The sequence below is a fragment of the Corapipo altera genome, unplaced genomic scaffold, assembly GCF_003945725.1.
Source record: "Corapipo altera isolate COAL_440 unplaced genomic scaffold, ASM394572v1 98, whole genome shotgun sequence".
NCBI lineage: Eukaryota > Metazoa > Chordata > Aves > Passeriformes > Pipridae > Corapipo > Corapipo altera.
The window spans coordinates 5,907,220-5,931,639 of NW_020884914.1; the positions used below are offsets into that span (position 1 = coordinate 5,907,220).

The 24,420-nt window shown below is 41.9% G+C and overlaps 2 protein-coding genes across 11 annotated transcripts in view; one reads left to right on the forward strand and one right to left on the reverse strand.

Annotated features, from left to right (window-relative positions):
- KIAA0556 (KIAA0556 ortholog) overlaps positions 1-17,464 on the reverse strand; it is a 55,841-nt gene extending 38,377 nt beyond the window's left edge. For 2 of the 7 annotated variants that reach the window (XM_027654984.1, XM_027654978.1), the window contains exons 1-10: positions 17,247-17,434; positions 16,061-16,136; positions 14,264-14,433; positions 9,686-9,768; positions 7,847-7,981; positions 5,584-5,845; positions 4,171-4,320; positions 1,951-2,105; positions 812-921; positions 280-394 (exon numbers count right to left, since the gene is read on the reverse strand). In XM_027654984.1, the coding sequence (XP_027510785.1) occupies positions 280-394; positions 812-921; positions 1,951-2,105; positions 4,171-4,320; positions 5,584-5,845; positions 7,847-7,981; positions 9,686-9,768; positions 14,264-14,433; positions 16,061-16,122 (1,242 nt within the window). In that variant the 5' untranslated portion in view covers positions 16,123-16,136; positions 17,247-17,434. Of the gene's footprint in view, positions 1-279; positions 395-811; positions 922-1,950; positions 2,106-2,541; positions 2,675-4,170; positions 4,321-5,583; positions 5,846-7,846; positions 7,982-9,685; positions 9,769-14,263; positions 14,434-16,060; positions 16,137-17,246 lie in introns of those variants that run through there. The other 5 variants (XM_027654980.1, XM_027654983.1, XM_027654981.1 and 2 more) reach the window with 5 other exon arrangements.
- Positions 17,465-17,549: 85 nt separating this feature from the next.
- GTF3C1 (general transcription factor IIIC subunit 1) overlaps positions 17,550-24,420 on the forward strand; it is a 39,686-nt gene continuing 32,815 nt past the window's right edge. For 2 of the 4 annotated variants that reach the window (XM_027655096.1, XM_027655098.1), the window contains exons 1-6: positions 17,551-17,779; positions 18,537-18,746; positions 18,919-19,095; positions 20,181-20,324; positions 20,865-20,961; positions 21,450-21,573. In XM_027655096.1, coding sequence (XP_027510897.1) covers positions 17,559-17,779; positions 18,537-18,746; positions 18,919-19,095; positions 20,181-20,324; positions 20,865-20,961; positions 21,450-21,573 — 973 coding nt within the window. In that variant the 5' untranslated portion in view covers positions 17,551-17,558. Of the gene's footprint in view, positions 17,780-18,536; positions 18,747-18,918; positions 19,096-20,180; positions 20,325-20,864; positions 20,962-21,449; positions 21,574-24,420 lie in introns of those variants that run through there. The other 2 variants (XM_027655095.1, XM_027655097.1) reach the window with 2 other exon arrangements.

The window sequence follows — 24,420 nt, forward strand, 5'->3', positions numbered from 1 at the left end:
GTCATGGCAAAAAAGATTGCAAAGTCAAGGCTATCTGGATGGCATTCAGTTCATTCTGGGTTCCACCAGTTCCACCATACACCAACCTTCTCAAAAAGCCCAAAGAGAAAACAGGTCCCTGTTCCTTGTCTGATTCCTTTGTCATTCTGATGAAGTGATAAACTCTGCCACAGGTTTATTAGTTGCCATGGGGCAGAATCAGTGGAATACAGATCATTCACTGTACTTTTATTTTAATAATTCTGGGAAGCATCAATTATGGTGCAAATACACACAAACCTTCTCTCTCAACATGGAATCTACTTCAGCTTTGTCATCAGCCAGGGATCTGTCACTGTCACAGGTAGAATGGCTCTCATGCTCCAGAAAGACTTTCAGAAGTTTCTTCTTTTGTCTGAAACAACATATTCTTTTATGTGCTACTTCCTCATAATTCCTGCATTTTTAAGAAACAGTTTTGCTGGTGTGAAAAGATGATAGGATGAATTCACACACCCCACAGAAAAACTCATGTAGCCCCACACTGAATGAGAACTGCTGCAGCATCCCATCTTAAAAACACAGGGTTTGGTTAAAAAACTGGGCTTCAGTTCACAGCTGGTTCTGAGAAAGCAACGCCCAGGTTATATAAATACAATAAAGGAAGATGTCAGCAGATCCCTGCTCTGCAGAGACTGGCCCAAGGCTGGATTCCCTGATTTGCTACTACTTGCATGGTTGTCTGAGGGATTTGAAGATTACCAGGTGTAGTGGCATTCTGAAAAATCTCTCTTCAAAAAAAGGGAAGTTAGCCTAAAGCAAATATATATACCTGCTTCCAAAAGGACAGATTCTCTCAGCTTTTGTCACTGCACTCCTAGTCTGGCTTTTTTCTGGAGGTTCAGTCATTGAGGAAACAAGAGATGAAACAGAAGATTTCTTCTAAGGAAGAAAAGATGAACATGTTTCATTCAGATTGTTCTCCACATACCAATGAGCATCAGTCTGCATCTCTGGAATAAATAAGAGTTTGGGCCCAGCTCATCTGTAATTCTGTACTGATTTAAAGCACATTTAACAGAATTGGTCTTGATTTGCAATGAAAGAGCTGAGCTTGGAGCTTGATCTTCTACATGGAAGAAAAGTAACATAAAAGCATATTCTGAGGACTTTCACATATTTAGATATATACATAATATATATGTAAAAAATTCTCATTCTGTACATTTGATGAGACTCAGGGTTGGCCAAACTTCTGGCAGAGGTCTACTGACTTACTCCTTCTCCAAAAATGGATCACAAACACTTTTAAATCCCCAAACCCCTCAGTTTTATTAGAATAAAAAAATTATTTCTTTTTTTAAATACAGAACTATCAGTGACTACCTGAAAGAAAACAGAGGAAAATTGCTAAATTTCTTACAATGCTCTTTCTCTGCCTGTACTCCACATTTTTGCTAGTTTTTATTGATTTTCTTGCTTTTAAGATGAGTTTTTAATTGTTTTTAAACACGCTTGCTGGAGATAAGAGATGTACACACAGAAAACCCATACCAGCTCCTCCTCAGTAAGATCTAGCAGTGTACATGACACTGTACTAACAGGGAAGAGTGCCCACATTAATGAGTCCCACAGGAATGTAGGATTTATTGGTACAGAAGTCACACATTATCTTGTTTAAGAAGCTTCCAGGATGAAAATGGCTCAACTGGGCCTGCAGCTGTGCACTTGACTGTATAGACACATCACACTGCTGGTCTATCAGTTGCTCAGTGATCCCTATAATCAAGAGAGAGCTGTGGGATGCTATCCTGAGGAAGCAGATTAAAGAAAACAACCCTATGGAAGAATAATACAAATTCAATTACACTTAAGAGGCATCACCATCCATTCATACACAACGTGTAAGAGATTGTAAGTCATGGGGGGTTTGCTACTCGATCAAACAGCTCTCTCTGGTATTTTCCACACCTTTTCAGGGCCTGTGGAGCTTTGTAGGTCCCTCTGCAAGGCTTCATTCTCAGTTTTCATGGCTTGAACCACAGCTGAAACCGAGAGATCAGGATCCTTCTCACACACGTTCTTCCGAGTGGCTGACAGTGACCTCTCTGGTCGACTTAAGGGTCCTGCCACCAAAAGAGGGAAGAAACATTTATCTGCCTGGACATACAGGTATGGAACATCACAGCAGCATCCATTTGAAACATCCAGTTCAGTTACTGACACAGGGCTTTGCAGTAACCATCCCAAGTGAGGCTGAATTCCTCCACTTTGGTTTTATATTAAGATTCACATCTAGTTTAGACAACAGTTAAAACAGCATCGTAACAAGAGGAAAACTGACAAATGAGAAACATAATTTTTATGGTTTTGGATTGCTTCGTTCTGGTATTTAGTGGAATTGCCTTGTGATAGTCCACTGAAAGAGAAGTACATATAATTTAAGCACAGCAGGGTTTTGCAGTGTAACTGGGGTGTTCAGCTACTTTGGAGGAATCCCCAGAGTCTTCCAGCAAAACAAGGGGAGCCAGGACTTGCTATTTGCAAGGCAGAATAAGTCACCTTATGACTTAAGTAGTCATCACAATGCCCATATACATCCCAATCTTCCCAAACTTCAAGGAGAAATAGAAACATCACAGCCTATAAACGGGTTTAAAAGAAAGGAAATAAAATTTAACAACAGATGATCTGAGATTGGACTAAGAGAGAAGCACAGTGGTTATATTCAAAAGAGAAGCACAGTGGTTATAGCTGAGGGCTTTGAAAGTCAAGGGAAGAAAAGAGACTGAAGTTGTAAAGACACTTAGATTGAGTGGAAATATTGAAGAACAGATTGATATTTCAGAGAGCTCACAATGCTGCAGGGAGGTTTACTAAGCAGGAGAGTACAGTGCAGTGGATGCAAGTAACATGAAGTCTACCCTGAAAAGACAAGAAATTAAACCTGAGCTGAGATTTGCATGTATTCACACTCCTTACACATTCACACACGAAACCTTTCAACAAGCATTAATCCATCTTTGCAAAAACAGGGACAGGATAAAGTCCTGTTTACTTTTCTGTACTATATCATCCCCCTGAAATGAAATTAAAGCTTTAATGTGGTAGTTGGGCAGAAACAGTTCCAACAAGCACTGTTATAACCTGAGGAAATGCTGCACACATCTTTGGGAAGCAGTCAAAGCAAGCATCTGCTCAGACAGATGGTGGGTGAGGGTCTCAGAAGCTACAAAGGGGATTTATTCTGAAGCCAAAAAGAATTAGCTTCTTTTCCTCCATTTGGTTTTCTGCCAGTTAAGAAACTAATATTTGGACTTCTCAAAACCATTAGCCTTATTGCTTTCTTGGGACACGAGTGGATTTTGCTCTTTTGAAAAGAGCATCTGAACCACAAAGTAAGGCATGTCTGAAAACTTCATCTCAGACCTTTCAAAACTCATCAGACTTGTTTAGGATTGCACTGAAATACAGCTGCAGTCATGATTTCAGCCCTAGTTTTGGGGTTTGGTGTGTGTTGTTGGTTTTTTTCCCAGGTAAAGACCACATTTTAGCAGCAGATTTTTAGGATAAGCAGCAGTGCCTGCAAAATGTTGTTCTTCAGTCCAGGAAAAATATTTTCCAGAATGGTTCTGGATACTGGCATATCTACCCAGCACTGGAGACTGATCTCCAATATTCAAGGTGTAATTCCAGTACAGTCCCAAGCAGCAACAGGGCTGTTTTGTTGTGCTGTGGAAAGCTATGCCTTTATTCTTGTGGAAAAAATATGCCATTTTTATTGCTACAAATGCATCAGGTTAAGATCTTTCACATCAGCATCAACTGCTGATGTGGAGAAGACACACTTCCATTAACACCATAGGGAATAGATCTCCATGAGGAAAGTGGGAAACACAGAGCAAAGTGCAAGGACTGAAAGGCAGAGGCAAAAAGTCTTATGCTGTGGAAACAAAAAGAGAAGGAAGACAGTAAAGATACAGAAGACTAAAGTATGCAGGCACTGGATCTTCTCACAATTTTACTGAAGTGAAAACACTCAAGTTGTTAAAAACAACTAAAAAAAGGCAGGAGAGGGACAGCTAAAAAAAAATCACATAATGACAGATATGTGCTGAAATTGCATCTGAGCCAGAGGCAGAAAAAGCATGAAAACTCTCCTTATTGACATCATATATTCTTATTTCTTACTAGAACAAATTTTTTCGTGTCTTTCCTGGTGCAAGAACTCAGCAGAGAGTGGTCGAGTGCCTTTGTTTTTCACCATGACTGGTCTGACAGGAATGTACAATTCAGCACTGTCCTTTCTTTTGGCAGAGAGAACTCGCACTGGCTTCACTTCTGCAACACCAAAAGGAAACAGAAATAATCAACTTTGAAGTTACTTAGGAGCAGTCATCCTGGGAAAAAATGATTGGATCCTAACTGCTAAGGTTTTGCTGCTTTAATTATGTTGGCACAGTTAAAGTGATAATCTCCCTCCCTCTCATTGATATTGTTCTATTGATACAGAAGCACGGCTTGCACTAAGTGACACAAAATAAAAATATTATTCCAGTTTACCAATAGATCTCATCTCTACCAGGTATTTACCTGCATTACTGTCAAGAAAAGCCAAAATAAAAATGAACTCCTGAGTCACTTGTTAACACATTACACTAAAATAAATTCTTAAAATACTGATTAAATCTTGTCTTATTTAGAGGGCTGCCTAGTGTAGTTCATCTAAGTACTTCTTCCCTTTTTTATTTGAGAATTATTAATGCCTCCATTGTTTACAGGTTTGAAACCTTTATCTAGACAAAAAATCATATACTTTCCCAAAGATCTTGTTCTCACTGCAGCTCCATCCTTTGTTCCTATCTCTTCCTCTGCCCCCTCCCCATTCACACTCCATTCACATCAATGATAATGAGAGGAACAATCCTCTGCTCAATTTATTCAAAGATTGTTCCTCTTAGTTTATGCAATCAATTATGAATAAGGAAAAGAAAGAATAAACAAAACCAACAACCAAAACCAATTACTGAACCTGAAATGAGTGGGAGGGAATTTTGAGAAATAGTGAATGTAAGTCTAGGTCTGGTTTCTGCCTGAACTCCTCACCTTTGACAAGCTAAATACCTTAGAGACCTAGTGACTGGTTGTGGGTTTGGATATTGAGGTCTCCAAAGGACACAAAAAGTAGTGGCTCATATTATTTACCAAGGATAAATAGCACATACTATAACAACAAGTATCCAGCACTCAGGATGTAAAATAAAGTTGAGACTGGGAAGGTTTGGCTGCCTGAATTACTGCAAAAACAGTTCAAAAACCTATTAAAAACATAGTAATTTCTTGAGAAATCCCACAGACAATCTGAGACAATATTTGTTCAAGTGTCTAGACCTGGTGATGCAGGGCATTAACTAGGGTTATATCTTCGTGTTTGAAAAAGAATTCTTAATAAAGTAGCAAGAAGATGCAAATCTTCCAAATCAGCAGATTAAAATGAGAGTATGGAGTAACCCCCAATGATTAGCCAGCCATTCCCTTAAAAACACTGCTCTCAGAGAATCATTATTGCAGTACTGTAGCAGGGTAGAGCACACAGAGACTCACTGCTCTGATCCTGGTTGGACTCCAGCACAGTGAGGGCACCACAATCAAGGCCAGACCATCTCCCAGCATCCTGATGTTCAGAAACCTCTTTCTGCAGTGACCTACTGCCATGGAAATGAAGGTCTTCAAAGTTTGAAATCTCTTCCTCAGTGGGAGATGGCTCTGAAAACACATCCTCTTCAACAGAGTCAGAGCCATCACTAAGAGAGTCTTCTTCCATCCCTTCCTCTTCTACACTGTGTTGCAAGCTGCTCCTCAATTCCTGGTACAATAAGAGCAGATCTGTCAGAAAAGCTCAAATATGTATTTTAAAATAAACCAGTGTGGCTGCCTCTTCCTCCCCAGGAGATAAAAAACCGTCCTCATGAACTCAAAGCCACGATGCAGCTAAAAATATTCATATTCCTAGGTTGTGTCTTCAATCCTTTGATAAGGTTTGTAAAGAAAACTCATCCTACAACTCCTTTGTCCCTCCTCATCAGTATCCTTGCAGGAACATTCTGTAGGCCAAGGAGTTTTTATGTGCAAAATCAATTTTTTAGGAATAAGTTGCAAACAGGAAGTGAGTAATGGAGGGGGCAAGGGCATATATATGTCCAGTCTCTTTCTATTTGAAGAGTAGCTGCAATCCAGAATTTCCAAATGCCTTGACAAGACTGCCAATATCATGTAATATCAAATTCTTTATAAGCACTTAGATAGATGATAATAGTCCTGCCTTCTACACATCTGTACTTCAAAAACCAGCAGAAAAGAGTTGTGATCTAATGGGTTTAGCTCCCAGTTTGCACAGATTTTTTGAAGTGGACACACTGTAACAGGATTTTATGCAAAAATTAATCTATTTTTAAACTTGCTGTGGAAAAAATTGCCCTGCCTCTCTCATTATATGCCACAAACAGCACAGATGATGCTGGAGAGCTGCGTGCTTTTATGAAAGCAAAAGGAAAAGACCTTGCATCTCTTACATGCTTTTTTCCCCCCTGTTTTGTTGATATTAGAGTTTTGAGATAAATATAGGTAAGCAAACTACATAAAATGAAAACCTGAAGCCACTTCAGGTACTAATGAACTGTGACAGTGTATGTTCAGTTTGCAATGAAAGCTTTGAGCTGCTACAGATTACACTTGTTAGGAAATCCATGTTGACAGATGCATATTACAAAGAGCAGGCAAAGTTAGGTTCAAAAGAGGGTTTATAAGCAATCTGAGCCTTGATATGGAGCATGTCTTTATGACAGTCTAGACTAATATTTCTAGGTATTTGACAGGAAATGGTACAGCCTTTCTTTTAGTTTGAAACCTCATGCATCTGCACTGTACCAAGACATTCACGAAAACACATTATAGCTTCAGGAAAATCAAAAAGTATTTCCATCTGGAATAAAAAGAAAAGTGGGGGGGTTAGTTTAAAATTATTAAAGATTATAAATATCCATCACTGTAAACAAGTTACCAGCTTGTAGAGCAAAAAAATAATCACAAACTCAAGAGCAATATAGGAAAGAGAGACAGGTGCAAGCTAAGAAAATATGCTTGGGAATTTTGTCTGATGTCAGTGATAAGATCTGCAGACAGTTTCATAGATAGATGGTACTCCACTACCCACAACAGCTTTACTGGTGTCATTAATTGGTTAAGCAGAAAAACAACCATAAATTTTTGTTCATTTATTCATCTTTTTTAAGGACAGGACATTCATGAGGTGTGCCAGAACAAACTGCAATTAGCAATCAAAGAAGAGGCTGCACAGTCCATACAAAAACAACCCTTGATGGAAAGCAACTGTATTGATTTGAATATTTTTAAAACTTTAGTCTGATTTTTGTTAGATAAAACAATTACATGCAACAATTTTAGCATGATTACTCAAAAACTAACCTAAACCCAGAAAAAGTTGTTGTTTCAGCCTTCTCTAACTTGACAGCCAAGAGTGATGTTCATGTGGACAGCCATGAACTGAAAGAGGCTCCTTGCAGGGAATACCTTGATTCAGTCCAACAGGGACAATATTCTACCTCTTTAAAACAGGACTTAATGCTTTGCAGTGTTGCTGACTGAGATCAGATTTTCAAAAGGAGCTTTACTTTTCATTTTTTTCCTTCTTTATCTCACATTTCAACAATGCAGAATGACCTAATGAAGGAACCACTATATTCTGGGTTTGGACGCACCAGTCAAGACTGACCCCTGGGCCCTTTCACATTTCAAATGACACCACCATGAATAATAGAATAGAATAGAAGGCAACTGCCAATTGTACCTGGGAGTAATGGAGAGGATCATCACCATTTGTCTCCAAGGTCAAGCTTTCATAAGGTTCAAAATCCTCAGAGTACTGAAGAGATGGTTTAATGTAGAGTTTACCCCCTTTTTCTGTTTTAATTGCCACAGTTTTCTGTTAAAAGAAGCATTCAAAGAAACTAGATGTCTTTGGTGCTAGAATAATCATCACATTTTACATAACAATGCCTACATCAAGCACTGCTTTTCCCCTTTGTTCCAGAGAAGGTTTCTGTCCTCCCTGAGCTCACCTTTGGGCCTCTAAATTATAGTTTAACCACCCCGGTCAAACTCCTGACCTGCTGCTGCTGTCCCAGTGTCTCCTAAGTGAACAATGGCAAGAGGACAGTCTCGTTAAAGGCAACGTGACACAGAAGCCCGTGTAGTGATATTAAACCTCATGATCTGCTGTTCACACACTCCTCTACAATTTTATAAGTGCCAGGGGCAGAGATGTCCCAGAGGGAATTTCCTAAGGCAACCTGGCTTCTGACAGACCGAGTTCTTTCAGCAAGTCTATCCTCCCCCCTCAGAACACACCTTAGCACAGCCCAAGTCTGGCAGTTTTGGACATGAATTGCTGGGTCCTCCAGCTATCCAAAAAACCCACAGGGAAAATCCCTGGGAAAGTAAACTGCTGAATAGCACAACCTCCATCTTACTCAGTGGTTGCATATTTCCTTAGCTAAATAATTCCAGTTGTTCATTAGGATAACTGCTATCTTCCCATCCAACTGGATAAAAGACTTAAGGTTTCATCCTAAGCTAGTCCCAAGTAGTGGCCAGTTTTCAGTATAGCTGCCTACATTTGGCTAACTTTCCAATCCAGTCAGAGGATGTGCCTCCTTCTTCACTGGAATGACACAGGTTATGACTTTCTACACATTTGGCAAATTTAGCAAACAAGTCCTGACAGGCCAGTGTGTAAGCAGTGATCTACTGGGAGTAATAGCAGCTGAGAAAATTAATTAAACTCAACTTTGAAGCAGTAAGGGTGATAAATAGAGTAATGCAGCCTAAAAGCTCGAATGTGCAATATTTGCTGGAAGAAAAGCAAACCTGCATGGCATGAACACTTGATCCACAGTGACACAGACCCTGATCCCCAGCCACTGGACAGCCAGGCCAACTGCTAATCAAGTAGGGTAATTATTTGGGTGACATGTCTCCATTCTTCAGAATTCCCATTTGTTCTGTTAATTAAGCCAAACTCCTTGACAGGTTAACTCAAATCCTTCTTTAGGCCAAAACAAAAAAAGACCATTGATGCTTCTCCACTGAACCAACAACTATGTAATTAATGGCTCCACATTTCTTATATACAGGATATTTTTTCATCTCTGTGCATTTTCCTCTCTTATGATCTACAGGAATTTGTCACAAACTACAACTTAAGCTATGCAAATTACACTTTTGTGTCCCTCAACCCTATTGCAGTGTGAAGAACACCACTGACAGGCAGGGATGTCTCTCAAAAATGAGTTTCTCCATCTTTTGCACTGGAGGCTGCCATCAGAGATGTCCAGCAACAGCTGTTCTGCTGGAGGACACATTGAGTCAATCATGTCCAAGCCACAAAAGTTTCTGTGACAGATGTCACTGAAACCAGACCCTTTCAGTGAGATTTGCCTCTTCAGGCTTCAAAGTAGACACAAAACTGGCCACAGAATTATTTCACATTGTCACTCAGCACCCCACCAAGCCAAGACTCAGATTCTATGGGAGTCCCACCTATCTACAGGTTGCAAACAACTTCTCCTGAAATTATTTACAACCTAAGGATGAGTTCAAACACCCATTCTTTCCAACTGCTTCTTACCTGGAGCCAATTCCTGCGTTGGATCTTGCTGGGTGCAGTCTGTGTGCTGTGTTCTGGCAACTCCCTCTCCCCTAGCTGGGCTGCTTTTCCAGAACACAAATACAAGGATTAGAAAACAGAAAATAGAAATACAGTATGTGGCAATATACACCTTAGTTCACATTTTGGTTTGGGGTTTATGTTGGTGGTTTTTTCCAGATGAGGACAGAGGAGTAAGTGTTTGACATGTGAATGGTGTCAACAACAGAGACACCATTCCATTTCAGATCCTGGCCAGTTGTCTATTGGGAGTAGGAGCTTGGAATCTCTTCAGGGACAATCATCACCCTGTGTATTCAAGAGAACAAACTCTTTAAAGATACATTAGCTCAACAGCAGGTGAAGCATCACTTTTTCTGTCTAGAAAGTCTAGAAATATGTTGTAGAACAGGGGTGCACATCATTCTAACCCCCAGTTGGGTACACAATAAGCTGTCTTAGGAAGACAACTGAGCCCAGAACCCCTACTACCAAAGGCAGGCTCTGACAGACAGGGTTCTGGTGAACAACAGGTGATATGCTGGGTTTACAAAGGAGCTGTGTGCATTTACTCTCAAATTAAGGCAACATGAGATATTGGCAGATTAAACAGAATGTATAAGTTATTTAACACACTGTGCAGAGAAGAAGTCTTCATGTACAAGCCATAAATGAAGGACAAACAACAATTAGCCTTCATTTCTAAGGCAAGGAAGAGTTGGGGCTGGAACTTGTGCAAAAAATCTCTGTATGGTCAAGGAAAACTAAGGGTTCCTGTGCTGGACATGCCCCCAGCTTACAGTGGAACAGTGCTTTGATTGAGACAAAGAGACAAACATCTTGCAGGTCACATCAGCATCCTCAATGGAATAAGGGCATCACCAACACTCTCAGTAGCATCCTAAATAAAGGCATCTCATTTCCTGTGTCCAAGACAGATTTACAGCTTCCATTTCTTCTCAGTGGAGAAAAACAGCTGATGCAAAACCTTTTTTCTTTCAGCCATAATTTAATGGTCACTCTAAGCCAGTAGCAACTGGCACTACCAATAAAAGAACCAATTGTCCTGCAAAGGTCAGAGAATCACAGAAAGATTTAGTTTGGAAGGAACCTCTAGGGTCACCTAGTCCAGCTTTCCATTCAGAGAAGGGCTTACTTCAAAATTAGATCAGGTTGCTCATTACAGCTCTCAATAACACATTTTCTTTTTTGGGTTGGACAATAGAGAATTGATGTGGACAAGTTTTGACTGCACAAAAACAAAAAAGATTAATTTTAATTACAGCCACTTGTGCAATCTGGTTCACCAGGAGATTGCACAAATGCTGGTATGAGCAGATAGGAGGAAACAGGAACAGTGTAGGACCATTCTTGGGGGAACAGTGTATGCTTATGTCAATTTGCACTGATCATAAATAACATTACAGAGCAAGAACAGGATGCTGTTCTACTGCTTCAGTGCAAGGTATTTGTCTCATAGGCCCAAAACAGGACTAAGAAAGAGGGGGAAAGGAAGTAGAGCTCCTGCTACTCCATTAAGCTATTCCTAAGTACCTCCAGAAATACTCTGCAGTTATTAATTAGCATCAGTGCTGATTGCTTCAGGGCTCTTCTGACACTAAGAGTGAATTGCCCTGAGGTTACAATACTAAAAGGGTGGTCAGACTCAGCCACTGCTTTGGGATAAAAGCATCTTTCACTCTCTAAGCAATCCATCTCTTCCAAGCAACTGCCCAGAAGCCACTCATGTATCCTACATATGTAAGCAGGAAAAGGGGACAGGGTAGGATTGTGCTATCACTGCTGGTTCTCAGAATTGTTTGAGTATTTGGAGAAACTACTGACGAGACAATGCAATGACAGGACATGGGAGAATAGCTTCAAACTGAAGGAGAGTAGGTTTGGATTGGATATTAGGAATAAATTCTTCCTTGTGAGGGTGGTGAGGCCCTGGCACAGGTTGCCCAGAGAAGCTGTGGCTGCCCCAGCCCTGGAAGTGTCCAAGGCCAGGTTGGACAGGGCCTGGAGCAACCTGGGCTAGTGGAAGGTGTCCCTGCCCATGGCAGGGGGTGGAATGGGATGGGCTTTAAGGTCCCTTTCAAACCCAAACCATTCTGTGATTTTATGATTCTTAGTGATGGATTCACGTGACCAGGTCCCTATAAACCAGGAAAAACTGTAATTCAAACCCCAGGCAGAGGCTGATGGAGCTGAGCAACTCATCTGTGCAACAAACATTACTTTGGAACAAAAACATCCTTCTTGGGGTGGGATGGAATCTGAATACCAACCACCACCTGCTCTGGTACACGGAATAGGTCCATTGGTATCATTCCCTTGGAGACTTGAGCTGACAGTGCCTATTCCAGGAGGCAAGAACTCAGCAGTACATCATCAAAATATTAGTCATAATCAAAGGAGACCCCATGCTACCCTTAAACCACAACTTTGTGACCACACAGGCATTCATTGGAAGTACAAACATAGCTGTGAAACTATGTGTGGGTTATAGACCCAAAGAAATGACAGGACACCTAGAGCTCAGCTTCACTACAAGCCCATCATTTACTTTAATTCATTTACCAATCCTAAGCATAAAAGTGTATCAATCACTATTATCATTATTTACTCCAAGGGAACACAGACAAAGAAAATAGTCCTGACAAGTAGATTTATGTTGACACTTTTAGGAACCAGAAAGAGGGATTTGTGCCTGTTCTGGATTATTAAGTATCACATATTCCTAATTTTTCAGTGAAGACTAATCCTATAGATGGATGTTTTAGAAGTAATGAATGATGCAATAACTCTCACAAGAGACAGAAAGGGAAGAAAACTCAGTGCTGCATCTCAGCTAGGAATCATTTCTGTAAGTAAAATCATATTCAATCATTGAGAAAAATGCCTAGAAGTGAAAGAGACCACAAAATTGCTAAAGTAGAATTCCCAGGCAAGAAGTTTATACAGGTCACAATAATTCCCCCTCTGGATTCCAGTGGCAAAATGAAATGGAAGAAGAAAAACGAGAGGATGATGATTCAGTTGACATCTTTCATTGCAGCTTCATGTGTTTAAAACATCAACACTGGAAGAAACAGCACTGAGTTGTCTTCTGCAGAGATAATGCCACAATCTCTAAGTTGATGGAGCTGAGGAAAGGAACAGAGACTGCAACTGAAATCTTTAAAGGTTCCTAAGACAAGTATTCTACCTTAACTGAATTAAATGGCATCAAGTGACCACAAAAATAATGAACTTTGGATCAGCTTAGAGATAACAACTGCACAGCAGAACTCTGAGAGGAAATTTCTCTTGACTGAGTTCAATTAGAGCTGCTGCCACAATATCCCTGCACAAGTTCTGGATCAAAAAGCCAAAGATGTTGCTTTGCTCCCTCCAAGTGTATTATCCCAGAGTGACAAGGCACAAACTTTCCTTCATTTTCCAATATCCAAGAGCATGAACCTTTTTCCATCACTACACACGAGGTTTCACAGCTAAGCTGAACACACTTAAACTTGAATACAAGCAGTATGTGCCCAGTGTGGCAGGAAAACAAAATAAAAGAGAAATTAAGTTAGAGTCATGGTTATTGAAGGAAAAGTTAGTTTCCAGTATTGTTGAGATTAATAAACTTTCAGTCATAATAAATTATCAAATTAAGTAACTTTTTTTAACTCCTTGTCTTCACTTTTAGGTGAAAATAAAGCTTAAGCAGACTATCTACACAGCAACAGATTAAAAACACCCTCTGGGACAGGTTGTAGTAAGGTAAATATAACTGACTAAGCCTGGTAAACTGCTTTACGCAAGGATTTAGTAAAATCAACTTTCTTTTCATTATGCTAAATAGATTAGAAGGCCAGTAAGCTCATACTTTATACCTTCATGCATGCAAAATTATTCCTGTTACTACACTGCTCTCAATGACAGACAGACTTAAATTAGAAACAAAATACCCATTTTTAGATAAAGCCAACTAATCACTGGGAGAAAATGGTAGATTTTCTTTACTTCAAATATTTAAATAAAGATTAGCTGCCTTTTTAAGACAACTATTATAGCTTAAACATCATTTATGAGCTTAATGCAGCTATTACTGGTTATAATTTGGTTACAGTCCATGTCATCAAATGTCATTTGTCCTCAGGACTCCAGACTTAAGATAACATTGAAGTCCATCAGATTTTAAATCCTATTAATGGTGTTATGTCTCAGACAAAGATACACCATTATTTTACACTGACAATTTCTATACACTTCTAATCTTCTAGTTTTAGTTAGAGCTGTTTAACAAATGAACAGGAGGGGAAGTTAAACCTTGGAATTAGTCAGGGATCAACTGAAAAACCGACAGGGTGTTGCTGAGACTGTTCCTTACACACAACCAGCTTAAGCACTCGGATGAAAGAGCCCCACGGAATTTCATTCCAAGCTCAAATGGTGCTGCCTCTTTATCACAGCCAGGCCAGTGACCTCATCAACTGAATTACAGCTCCAGTGAGTGCAGTTTTCAAACAGTTCTACCTGCACTCCCTGCCAGGCTCCCACGGAACTCACCGTTTGTCCTGGAGGCCTTTGTCTCATTTTTGAGGCAGCCGTGGGAGTTGGTTTTTCGGCGGTGACTCCTCAGCTCTGAATTAGCTCCATTCACATAGAGGGAAAAGCCTTGTTCCAGCTGCTCCAGCCTGATCTGCACAGGATCTTTTCTCTTTAACCGTTCCAGTAACCTGGAGCAGAAAGGACAATAATTCGTCCTCACGCAGTGCACGTACAGATGGTCAGATCAGCAATAAATACAACAACACGCCACGTCACAGAGATGAAAAATATGTCCACAGTTCAAACAACACTTCCAGAATACAGCTCCCAGGATCTGTTCCTGTTCTGTAACACTGTGGCAAAATGAAGTTTGACCAAGCCTCTCCCTTCTGACATTTTTTCCACGCTGTTTCTCATTTCACATTATTTTTTCCAATTGGTATTTGGCATATTTAACCTTTCTTCTTAAGAATTTTTCAGAGTTTTACTTGGAATTTCCAAAAAGCTTGAAAAAAACGGTTGAGGTCTTTTCAAGAAAAAAAAAAGGAAAGAAAAATATTATTTGTTTTTTGAAACTTGAGGTAAAAAGCCCCCAATCAATAGTGCTGTTAGAGATACCAGAAAATTGAAGGCTGGGTAAAATAATATTTAAAAAATGCCCTTCCCCTGGGCTCAATTTCAGTGAAACACCTACCCTCCCTCTTCCAAGTCTCATCTTCTCTCCTTTCACCATGGTTTATACCCAGTCCATCCTAGCTCCTTTGGTGAGGTGACATGCAGGCCAGGAGGTTGGGATCCTGTGGGTGACAATTTGCACCTGCCCCTGCACAGCCCCCCATGCCCTGCAGCCACGACTCTCTTACACCCATCCCAGGCTTCTCTGACTGGTGAAGTTGTGGCAAAGTTGGGCTGTTTCTGTTAGTTTTGGATGCAGCAGGAGCCTGACTTGCTCCCACACAGGCAGCTCTGCAGCCCCACTACCCCAAACTGCCAGATGTGTCCAACATCAAATGCCCCCAGCACACCTCCAACCTGCTTGTTGTACTGTAATTCAGTGGCATTTACTTCCACCATAATCCAGAATTAGAGCTCTGATACCAAGGATGAAAGTTGTTTCAATCATTAAATAGATTGGTTTTATTCTCTTCAAAAACTGAACACAAAAGAAACCCGTGGTCACAAAAATTGGACTTATTTTTTTTTAGCATAACTATGGCTTTTTAAGTTTTTTTTTGTCTTTTCACTGAACCAGTTCATTACAGAATTTGAGTAAAAGTCTTATGGCTTGTGGTAAAGGAGGGAATCCAATAAGAAATATTTGCAGGCCCTTCTGAATTAACTACGAAGGTCATCTGTCCAGGGTACAATGACAGGAAGGTACATAAGAACAAACAGTAAAAGAAACGTTTGAAACTTGTCTGAAAGACGCAAAAGCAACCTGGATGTCCTCATCTCCCACTTTTCTGTATTTCTGACAACATAAAAACCTTGCCTCATAACTATATCCTCACACATCATGAGCTGCCAGTTACCTCTAAATCTACAAGTTTTTGCTCTACGAACAAAAATCTTCCCTGTCAGTCAGCAAAACAATAACTATTTTATTACTAAATGTATTTATGCTTTAAATGCTGAAGAAACGTCGTGGTCTCCTCTAGAAATAAGAACTTTGATGTGTTTAGCAAACAAAGAGAAGAGAGAAACACCTGAATGCTTTGAAGCACAGCAAGCCAGACTGTGCACCACATCTGCTGGTATTTGATAGAATAGAACACGTATTTCACACCCAATGGGGGTAACAAATGTGTGCCTTACCTGTTTCTCTGCTGAAGGGATATTAAGTATTCGTCATGTTTTTCATCAAAGTCAGTCACCATGTCTTAATATAAAGCTGAAATAAGAATATAATTGTCAGGCTGAATGATTTGTTATGGAGTACCACTGGTCTTGCACCCTCAATACATGAGAATGTATAAACTGAAAAATGTTCCTCCTTCGACAAGGCATAAAGCTGTCAGTGCAGCAAATAAAGCTCCTGAAGAACAAAGGAAACTGTAGTTGTTTTTACCTATTTTTCAGAACCCTTCACTTCACAAGCTCCTGAAGAACCTAAAAATACTAGGAGTGGAAGGCATATGCTATATAATGAGTTTATAACCCAAGACCTGATGAGCAAGTCAACCCAGGGACACAGGCTGAAGCTTCCTCAGTGTCCAACTCTGGGGTGATCTCCCTGCACTGCTACTGCTCACGAGGTGAGTTAATTCTACAAGTTACTCGCAGCAGAGGCTGTGTACTTTCAAAGTGCCTAATTAAAGATTTTACCTCCCCTTTCAGGAAACACGACCCTTTCCAGCCATCCCCACCAAGCATCCCGGAGCCGCTGCCGCGAGTTGTGCCGGGGCGTTCTCTCACGCACTCAACAAGTTCAGATGTGACACCAACACACCGAACCCAAACAAAGGACCCCCGTACTTTGTCTTTTACCGACCGGGGCGTATCCGGGGCCCAGACCCCCCGACGGGCTCGGGACCGACCCCGCTGGGCTCTGCAGAGGAGGGGGAGCCCCGGGCAGAGCCCCGGGACAGACACGGACCCTGGATGGACACGGACCCTGGAAGGACACTGATCCCCAGGCAGAGCCCCGGGACAGACACGGATCCTGGATGGACACGGACCCTGGATGGACACGGACTCTGGATGGACACGGACCCTGGATGGACAGTGATCCCCAGGCAGAGCCCCGGGACAGACACGGACCCTGGATGGACACTGATCCCCAGGCAGAGCCCCGGGACCGACACTGACCACCCGAGGCAGAGTCTCCAGACGGACACCAACTCCCGGACGGACACGGGCACCGGGCACAGCCTCGGAGCAAAGCCCCTGGAGGGACACAGCCCCCGAACGGACACTGACTGACCCCAGAGCAGAACCCTCGGACAGACACAGCCCCAGGACAGGCACTGACCCCAGGCAGAGACCCCCGATGGACACTGACCCTGGACAGAGCCCCCGCACCGACACGGACCAGCCGGGGCAGAGTCTTCCGAAGGACAGGCACCCCTGGACTGACACGGACACCGGAGGAGAGCCCCCGGACGGGCACGGCCTCCGGATGGACAGAGCCCCCCGGACGAGCCCCCGGACAGACACTGACCCGGGCACAGCCCCCGCACGGCCCCGGCCCCGTTCCCGTCCCGCCGGGGCTCGGCCGCTGCTGTTGCTCGGTTTCCCCGGTGACGGTCGCGCCGCCGCCGTCAGTTCCTGCGCGCCGCGGGCCCGGAAGCGGCGGCGGCGGGGGATGGAGGCCATGGAGGCGCTGTGGGCGCTGCTGGACGAGGTGGCCCTGGAGGGGCTGGACGGCATCACCCCGGCCGCGCTCTGGCACCGCCTGGCCGCCCGCTCGCCGCCCTTCCCGCTGCCGCTGGAGCCCGACACGCAGCAGCTGCTCTGGGCCGCGCTCAGCGCCCAGCCCGACCTGCGCTTCTACCGCCTGCCGCGGCCGCGGCCGCCGCTCCGCCTGCACGACGGGTGAGGGCCCGGGCGGGGCCGGCGAGCCCCGAGCCGGGGGAACACGGGCCTGGGTGCCGGGCTGGCCCCTCGCCACTGCTCGCACAGGCTCGGCTGGGTCGGCGACAGCAGGAAGGGCGGAGTGTGGCTCCGGAGCTGATTTTAGATATTAGAGAAAATTTGTCACTGTTACGGTGGCCAGGCACTGGGATAGGTTGCCCTGGAGGGGCTGGAGGCACCACCCCTGGAGGTGTTTAAGAGGAGTTTGGATCTGGCGCTGTGTGATGTGATTTAGTGGTTTAAGGCTTACCGTAGGTGGTTGGGAGTGGATGATCTTAAGGTTCTCTTCCAACCTTGGTGGTTCTGTGACCTCTTTGTGAGTCCTGACCAGATTTCCATTCAAGTATCTGTTTGCCACTTACAGGCAGAATTTACATGTCCCCGTTCATCAGGGTGCATGTACCTGTTGTTTTCCTTCTCTATGAACTGTGTGTTTCTCTTATTCCCACCACTTCAGTGTCTTTGAGTTTTTGAAGATTAAATAATGTATCCCCCTCCTTCTGCCTCCTGCACGCTGAGGTTGGGTTTTACTTGAGGAGCACAGCTCTGCTCTTTGTGTTTTTCCTGTTTTGATATCTCAAAAGAGCTTAATTTTTCCAAGGTGTTCCATAGGGTTATCAGCATTGTTTGTGACAATGTTTCAGTTATCAGCATTGTTTGTGACAATCTTTCATTTCTCCTTGCTTGGTTAAGTGCTAGCTCTCTGCTTTTATTCCAGATATGAAGAAATAGACCTTGAAACTGGAATACTGGAAACCAAAAGGGATCCTGTTGTTTCAGATGATATTTATCCTGTCCACATGATTTTGGATAACAAAGATGGCATACAAGGTTCCTGCCAGTATTTTAAAGAGAGAGTAGATATCACTGATCAGATAAGGAGGAAGGATTTGCAGCCTTGTTATTCTTACAAAGAAGCTGTTGAAAAGTGAGTGGAAATCCTTATACCTGGCATTAAAATACCTTTAAGGGGTTTTTTTAAAGTCCTTGCCCAGTTTGTACGGATTATATCAAGAATGGTGTTTGTGGGGAGAAAGGGATTGACCTCTCTGTTTTTATGGAACTAGTAACAATATATTACTCTTCCTTCTGTTTCTCAGATGGGGAGAGAAACTAGTCATTGTTGCTTCCCAAGACCAGCGTTACAGAGCTTTAATAGGCTGGGAGGGGGACCCCGACTTAAAACTCCCTGACTTCTCCTACTGCATCCTGGAGCGTTTGGGCCGTGCTCGGTGGCAGGGGGAGCTCCAGAGGGACCTTCACAGTGGGGCTTTCAAGTAAGTTTGCATTTTTGTCCATGAATTAAGTCGAAGCTAACAAGTTGCCACTGGTTATTTTTGACTATTCCTGTGTATTGATTTGAACTCCTATGTGTACTGGTAGTGTTTCATCCTTACTACCAGGAGTACTTGGTTCTTGGAGCCCATATTGCTGGAACTATGCTGGTCTCACCCTTGAGTTCATTGTGCTTCCAGGAATTGTCTGTTAGGTCAATACACAAGTTTCTTATTTGTGGAAGTTCTTGCTTTCTCTGAATAACTTTTTCTTCAAATTTGGGATGGAACAATGATTTTCATTTCCTTTGCTAAACTGCTGAGAAATCATCTTATCCTGCCCAAGTCCTGGAGAGATTCTTGGATGCCTATATTTTGTCCCCAGCATTTCCTTGTGTGACATCTTTGTCCAAATGAGTGGGAGCCTGAGTTACCAGCCTCCAAACTAGGCCATGTATTTTGTTGATGAAGGAGTGTTACACAGCCTCTTAGAGAACTTCTGAAGTTCTGCAGAATATTAGCATTGCTGTAAAGATTCCCTGCTTTTAGGACCTAAATGGGTTGTAGCTTGCAAACCACCTGGCATTGTTCTGTACCACTTAGGAAACTCTTTTATGTAATTTGTATGATGGAGGTAGAGGGTTAATCTTTTGTGGATGATTTTCTGCCAGTTTGGTGGCCCAGGTCAGCTCAACAAGGAGTGAGATGAATATCAGAGTTATTACAACGAGGGCAGTGATTGTGGTGTAGCCAGGAGGTAAAAAGACAGGATGGAGAAAGGGGGCATGGGGATACAATACACATTCAACTCTCTCATCAAACCATGTCATGACACTCTGTGCCTAGACTCTAGGTTAAAATCAGAGGTATTTCTCTCTGCTTATTGGATTAACTATGAAAATAAATTTCACAGGTTTTCTTAGTTTTGGCACTTCTTAATTTTGAGTTTGTCACTTTGAAAATTAGCATATATTGCTAAGACCATAGGAATTTAGGTAAAGTGTTCTGGGGTACTGGATAATTAAAATTATTTGCAGAAGTTTCTATGCCTATATCTTGCCATCTTTATCTTGCCATCTTTTCTTTAGAGTGGATGCTGGAAAACTTCATTATCACCGAAGAGTATTGGACAGAAATGGTCTCATAACAATGCAATCCCACGTCATACGACTGCCGAGTGGAGCACAGCAGCACTCAATTCTTCTGCTTCTGACTCGCTTTCATGCTGACAGGTATGTTTTAAAGGTCTGCTGGGCAGACTGTGACCTTTTACTATGATGAGAGATTGCTGTGTTGTCACAGAACCATCAAAGTTTCCTGGTATTGACTCTCTTCAATTCCTTTAACTCCTCTTCCGAATGCCAGACAGTTCAGTAGAATATTCCAGTGCCTGCCACCTGCCTACATAAACCTAACTTTTCTTATTGTAGCACTGATCATTTTGTTAATTTTGAGTGTTTTCAATTCCAACAGGTTTCTAATAGATTTTTTTGTTTTGTTTTCTTATCTTGTTTATAATTAGAACTTGTGCTTCTGTGGATTGCCAGTGAAGTAACAGCTTGGGCTTACTCACTGTTCCCTTGGCTGAGATCTCTTCTCAGTGACAAATTCTCTCATGTGCTATTCACAGAAGGAAAGAAAACTAATTCCTAAACCAATCTGAGAACACTTAGCATACTTTCTCTAGTGACTGACATTTTGTAAAGCTACAACTCATTTTTATGAAGTTATGTGCATACTTACATGTAAAATAATTTTCTTTTCTTGGTTAGGAGGAGCAAATATGATATTCTAATGGAGAAGCTCTCAAGTATGCTAAGTGCTCGTTCAAACCAGATGGAAACATTAGGAAACTTGAGGGAAGAATTGGTGAGATTCATTCCTCTTTCAAATTCTCACTCAGTAGAATCTAGATAATTAGTATCAAAGGCACTCATTCTTGCTGCCTGCTTTTTAAAATTGCACAAAGTTCTGGGGGAGGATATCAAAAGAAGGATCTTAAAAACCTACTGGATCAAGTTACTGTTGGTGTTTGTCATAGGGAAGGAGTTCTGTTCCATCCACAGCTTCAGAAATGTTTTGTCAATGAATATCATCCTGCATTTCTTACTTGTCCAAGTAAGAAAACAAACAAGCTGTTTGTTTGGATGACAGAGTTGGAGGAATACAACACCCTTCAGAAACATCTCATGTTCTGCCCAGTGTCTACACTAACAGGCTTTTAAGTTCCTTTTTGGATATCCTCCCCCAGAACACTGTGTTTTAAGAACAGGTAGTAGGAATGTCTTTGATGCTTTGATCAGCAGCAGGTGAGGCTTTTGGGCTACAGTGACTTTTGCCATTTCTCTTTGCACCAGGGCCTTTGTGAGAGGACTTTCAAACGTCTGTATCAGTACATGATGAATGCTGGCCTGGCCAAGGTCATATCTGTGCCACTGCAGGACATCCACCCCAGTGGAGGACCCTACAAGACAAAGAAAGGTAACAAGAACCATATTTGTGCTTTCCTCTTGTGTAATTACGTTGATGTCATTCTATCTGTAAGCTTCATATCTTAAATTAAAAGAGGTGTGAGTGAAATCTGTCTATGCAGTTATGTAGATAAATGTGTCACTAAAGCTGCAGCCCACTTGAATTAAGCATTTGCTCCAGGTTTTTAAGGAATGGATGCAAGTTTGTTGGATATAAACATAAGCTGTTTCAGTGGATGTGACCTAAGAGTGCTCAAGCCAATACAAAGAGCAGGAACAAAGCAGTCTGCTGACCTTTCAGGTTGAAGTTGAATGACAAGTCAATAAACTTGAAAAAAAATGTATGAAATAAGCTAAAAACCCAGACCATCTTGGTTGTGACTTTTTCTAAAGTCATGAGAATACAAAGTTTCTCTGGGAAGTTCTTATCAAAATATGGAAGTAAGCTCCTACAGCACTGCCTTGGAATTCACAGAACAGAATATTCTGGGCTGGGAGGGACCCACAAGGATCATCAAGTCCAACTCTTGGCCTGTACAGGGATCAAACCCACAACTTTGGCATTTTTAGCTCCATGCTCTAACAAACTGAGCCAGTCTCAGGGTTAAGGTAAGCAAGATACTCAACAGCTACTCTCCAAAAAAGCCACAGTCTGCTGAGGGATGGTTTAATGCATAACCAGCTTTGAATTCAAATTTAATTGGTTACAAGAACAGCTGATAACTTCCAAAAATGTAGTGAAAAGACAAAGAAAGGCAGAACTGCGTGAAGAAAGGGAACAAAAGAAAGCAGCTGCTCTCAGAAAAAGATGCAGATAAAACTTGCATGGGGAAAAAACTGCAAGAAATAATAATAGAAAGTATGAGGAAAGACAGTATCACCAATGGAATTAATGCAATTGCTGAAAGAAATCTAAACCAAATCTTTAATCACAGAACATCCTAAGAGGCAGATTTGCAGGGTTAAAAATAAAATAGTTCTAAAAGGTGAACAGTATGGTTTTTAGAGACATAGTGAACTTTTTTGGGGGGGCAGGAAATAATTCTGATATGAACTGAACATTGCAAATTACACAGTGTTTGTGAAAAGGAGGGATATGAAAGGAGAAAGGGAAAGAGCCAATAAAACCATGAGAACTTCAAGACAAAAGTTAATGCCAGTTACATGGATTTGGATTAAGGCTGGATAAGACAACAAATTCCTTCAAATCTATTAAGTCAGGGAAGAGAAATTCTCTAGAAGGAAAATGTATTATGAACAAAGAGAAGCAGAGGTCAAAAGTAGGTACAGCACTGAGCATGGTTGAGAGAGAAATCACCCACACTGTGCTGAACAAATAGGGGAATGACTGAGTTGATTTGTCATGAAATGTACAGATCCCTCTCCTTCCATAAGAATATCAGAGGGAGTTTTACACGGGAAAACTCATTTAAGTTCACAGTTTGAAGAAAGCAGTGGAGATCCTCGATGTTCTAGACTAGATCAGTATCCACTAAAATATATGGGGAAAGGTATCACCAGATGGTTTACAAAATATGGCTTGTGCATAGCTGATGTATTTCTGGTTTGAGCAAGTGTCTCAACATGCAGTGGTTGTGTGACAGCCTCTTATACAACCTTTACAGACTTAGGTGCCCTTCAGTCACACCATTAGCATTGGCATGGACCAAATCCTTGGTCCTCTCTTACAGTACCTGTGAGTAGCTTTGCACCTGGTTATATCTGTTTGTAATTCCTCCTGCTGACTTAAGTTTCAGAGAGGTTCTAACAAGCTGAAAACACTTGCAAATAAAGCCCAAAAGACTAAATAGTACTGCTAAAAGGCAGTTTATGGTCAGTAGTAAAAACTTTTAACTTCCTATCAAGGTATTTATTTAGAAGACAAGAAAATACAAGTCCACTTAGTAACTTGGTGGCAGCCCCCAAGGCAGTGATGTTTTATGTTCTGTCAAGAGATTGGCAAAACAGCAGCTGCATTTACTGCTTAAGTTTGTCATGAAAAATGCCACTTGATGAATCTTTCGCTTGAATGGTAATTCCATCTTACAGATGTAAAAGCTGAAAATCCACAAAAATGCCTTAAAAACACTAGGTATTAAAGGAGGATGAATTAATAATAGCTGATTTTCATCAGAGATCAAGATAGTTTAATCTCTGGAGTTATACAGGAAAGCAGATAGAAATATGTGGGACACACTGAGGATGAAGCCAGAGCATCTGCTGTGGGAAGAACATTATTGGACAGAAAGAGCTAAAGGAAAAAGAATTGGTTTGTTTTGGGGGATTTTTTTCTTGGGGGATTTTTTTTCGTTTGTTTTTTCAAATACTGCTTCAAATGAAATTCAATGGGCTGTAGAAATACAAAGGATATAATAACAGTGCCAGCAAGCCTACCAAAATGTCAGCACTCAATTACTGTCCTAAGCAGCATCTTAGGGAAAGGATTCGGGTCAAGGAAAAATAATGGAATCATCTGGCCTGGGGCTCAGTCACATGGTGAGGTGACTGTGGGTTAACTTGGTGTCAGCTGGGCATCAGTAGCTGCTCATATATATATACCTAAGACAAAATTCATCAGCTGAAACCCCCGTGATTTCAGCTAAAGCTGTCACCTGGCATTGTCACAGCTGGACCAGAGGAGCAGAGATGGCTGTGGATGTTCCACCCACTGCTGCAGGATGAATTGGCTGCTTCTGCAGTAGCTGCTGAATCACTGCAGCTTGCTAAGCTGGCAGTGTACAATAACCCAGTTCTGCTTTACCACTGCTCTCTGAAATGGTTCAGCAGGAGCTTGATGACACTGGTGAGAGGAGGTCATCCTTGTGTCAGGGAGCAGGGTCTGTCCAGCTCTCCTGGA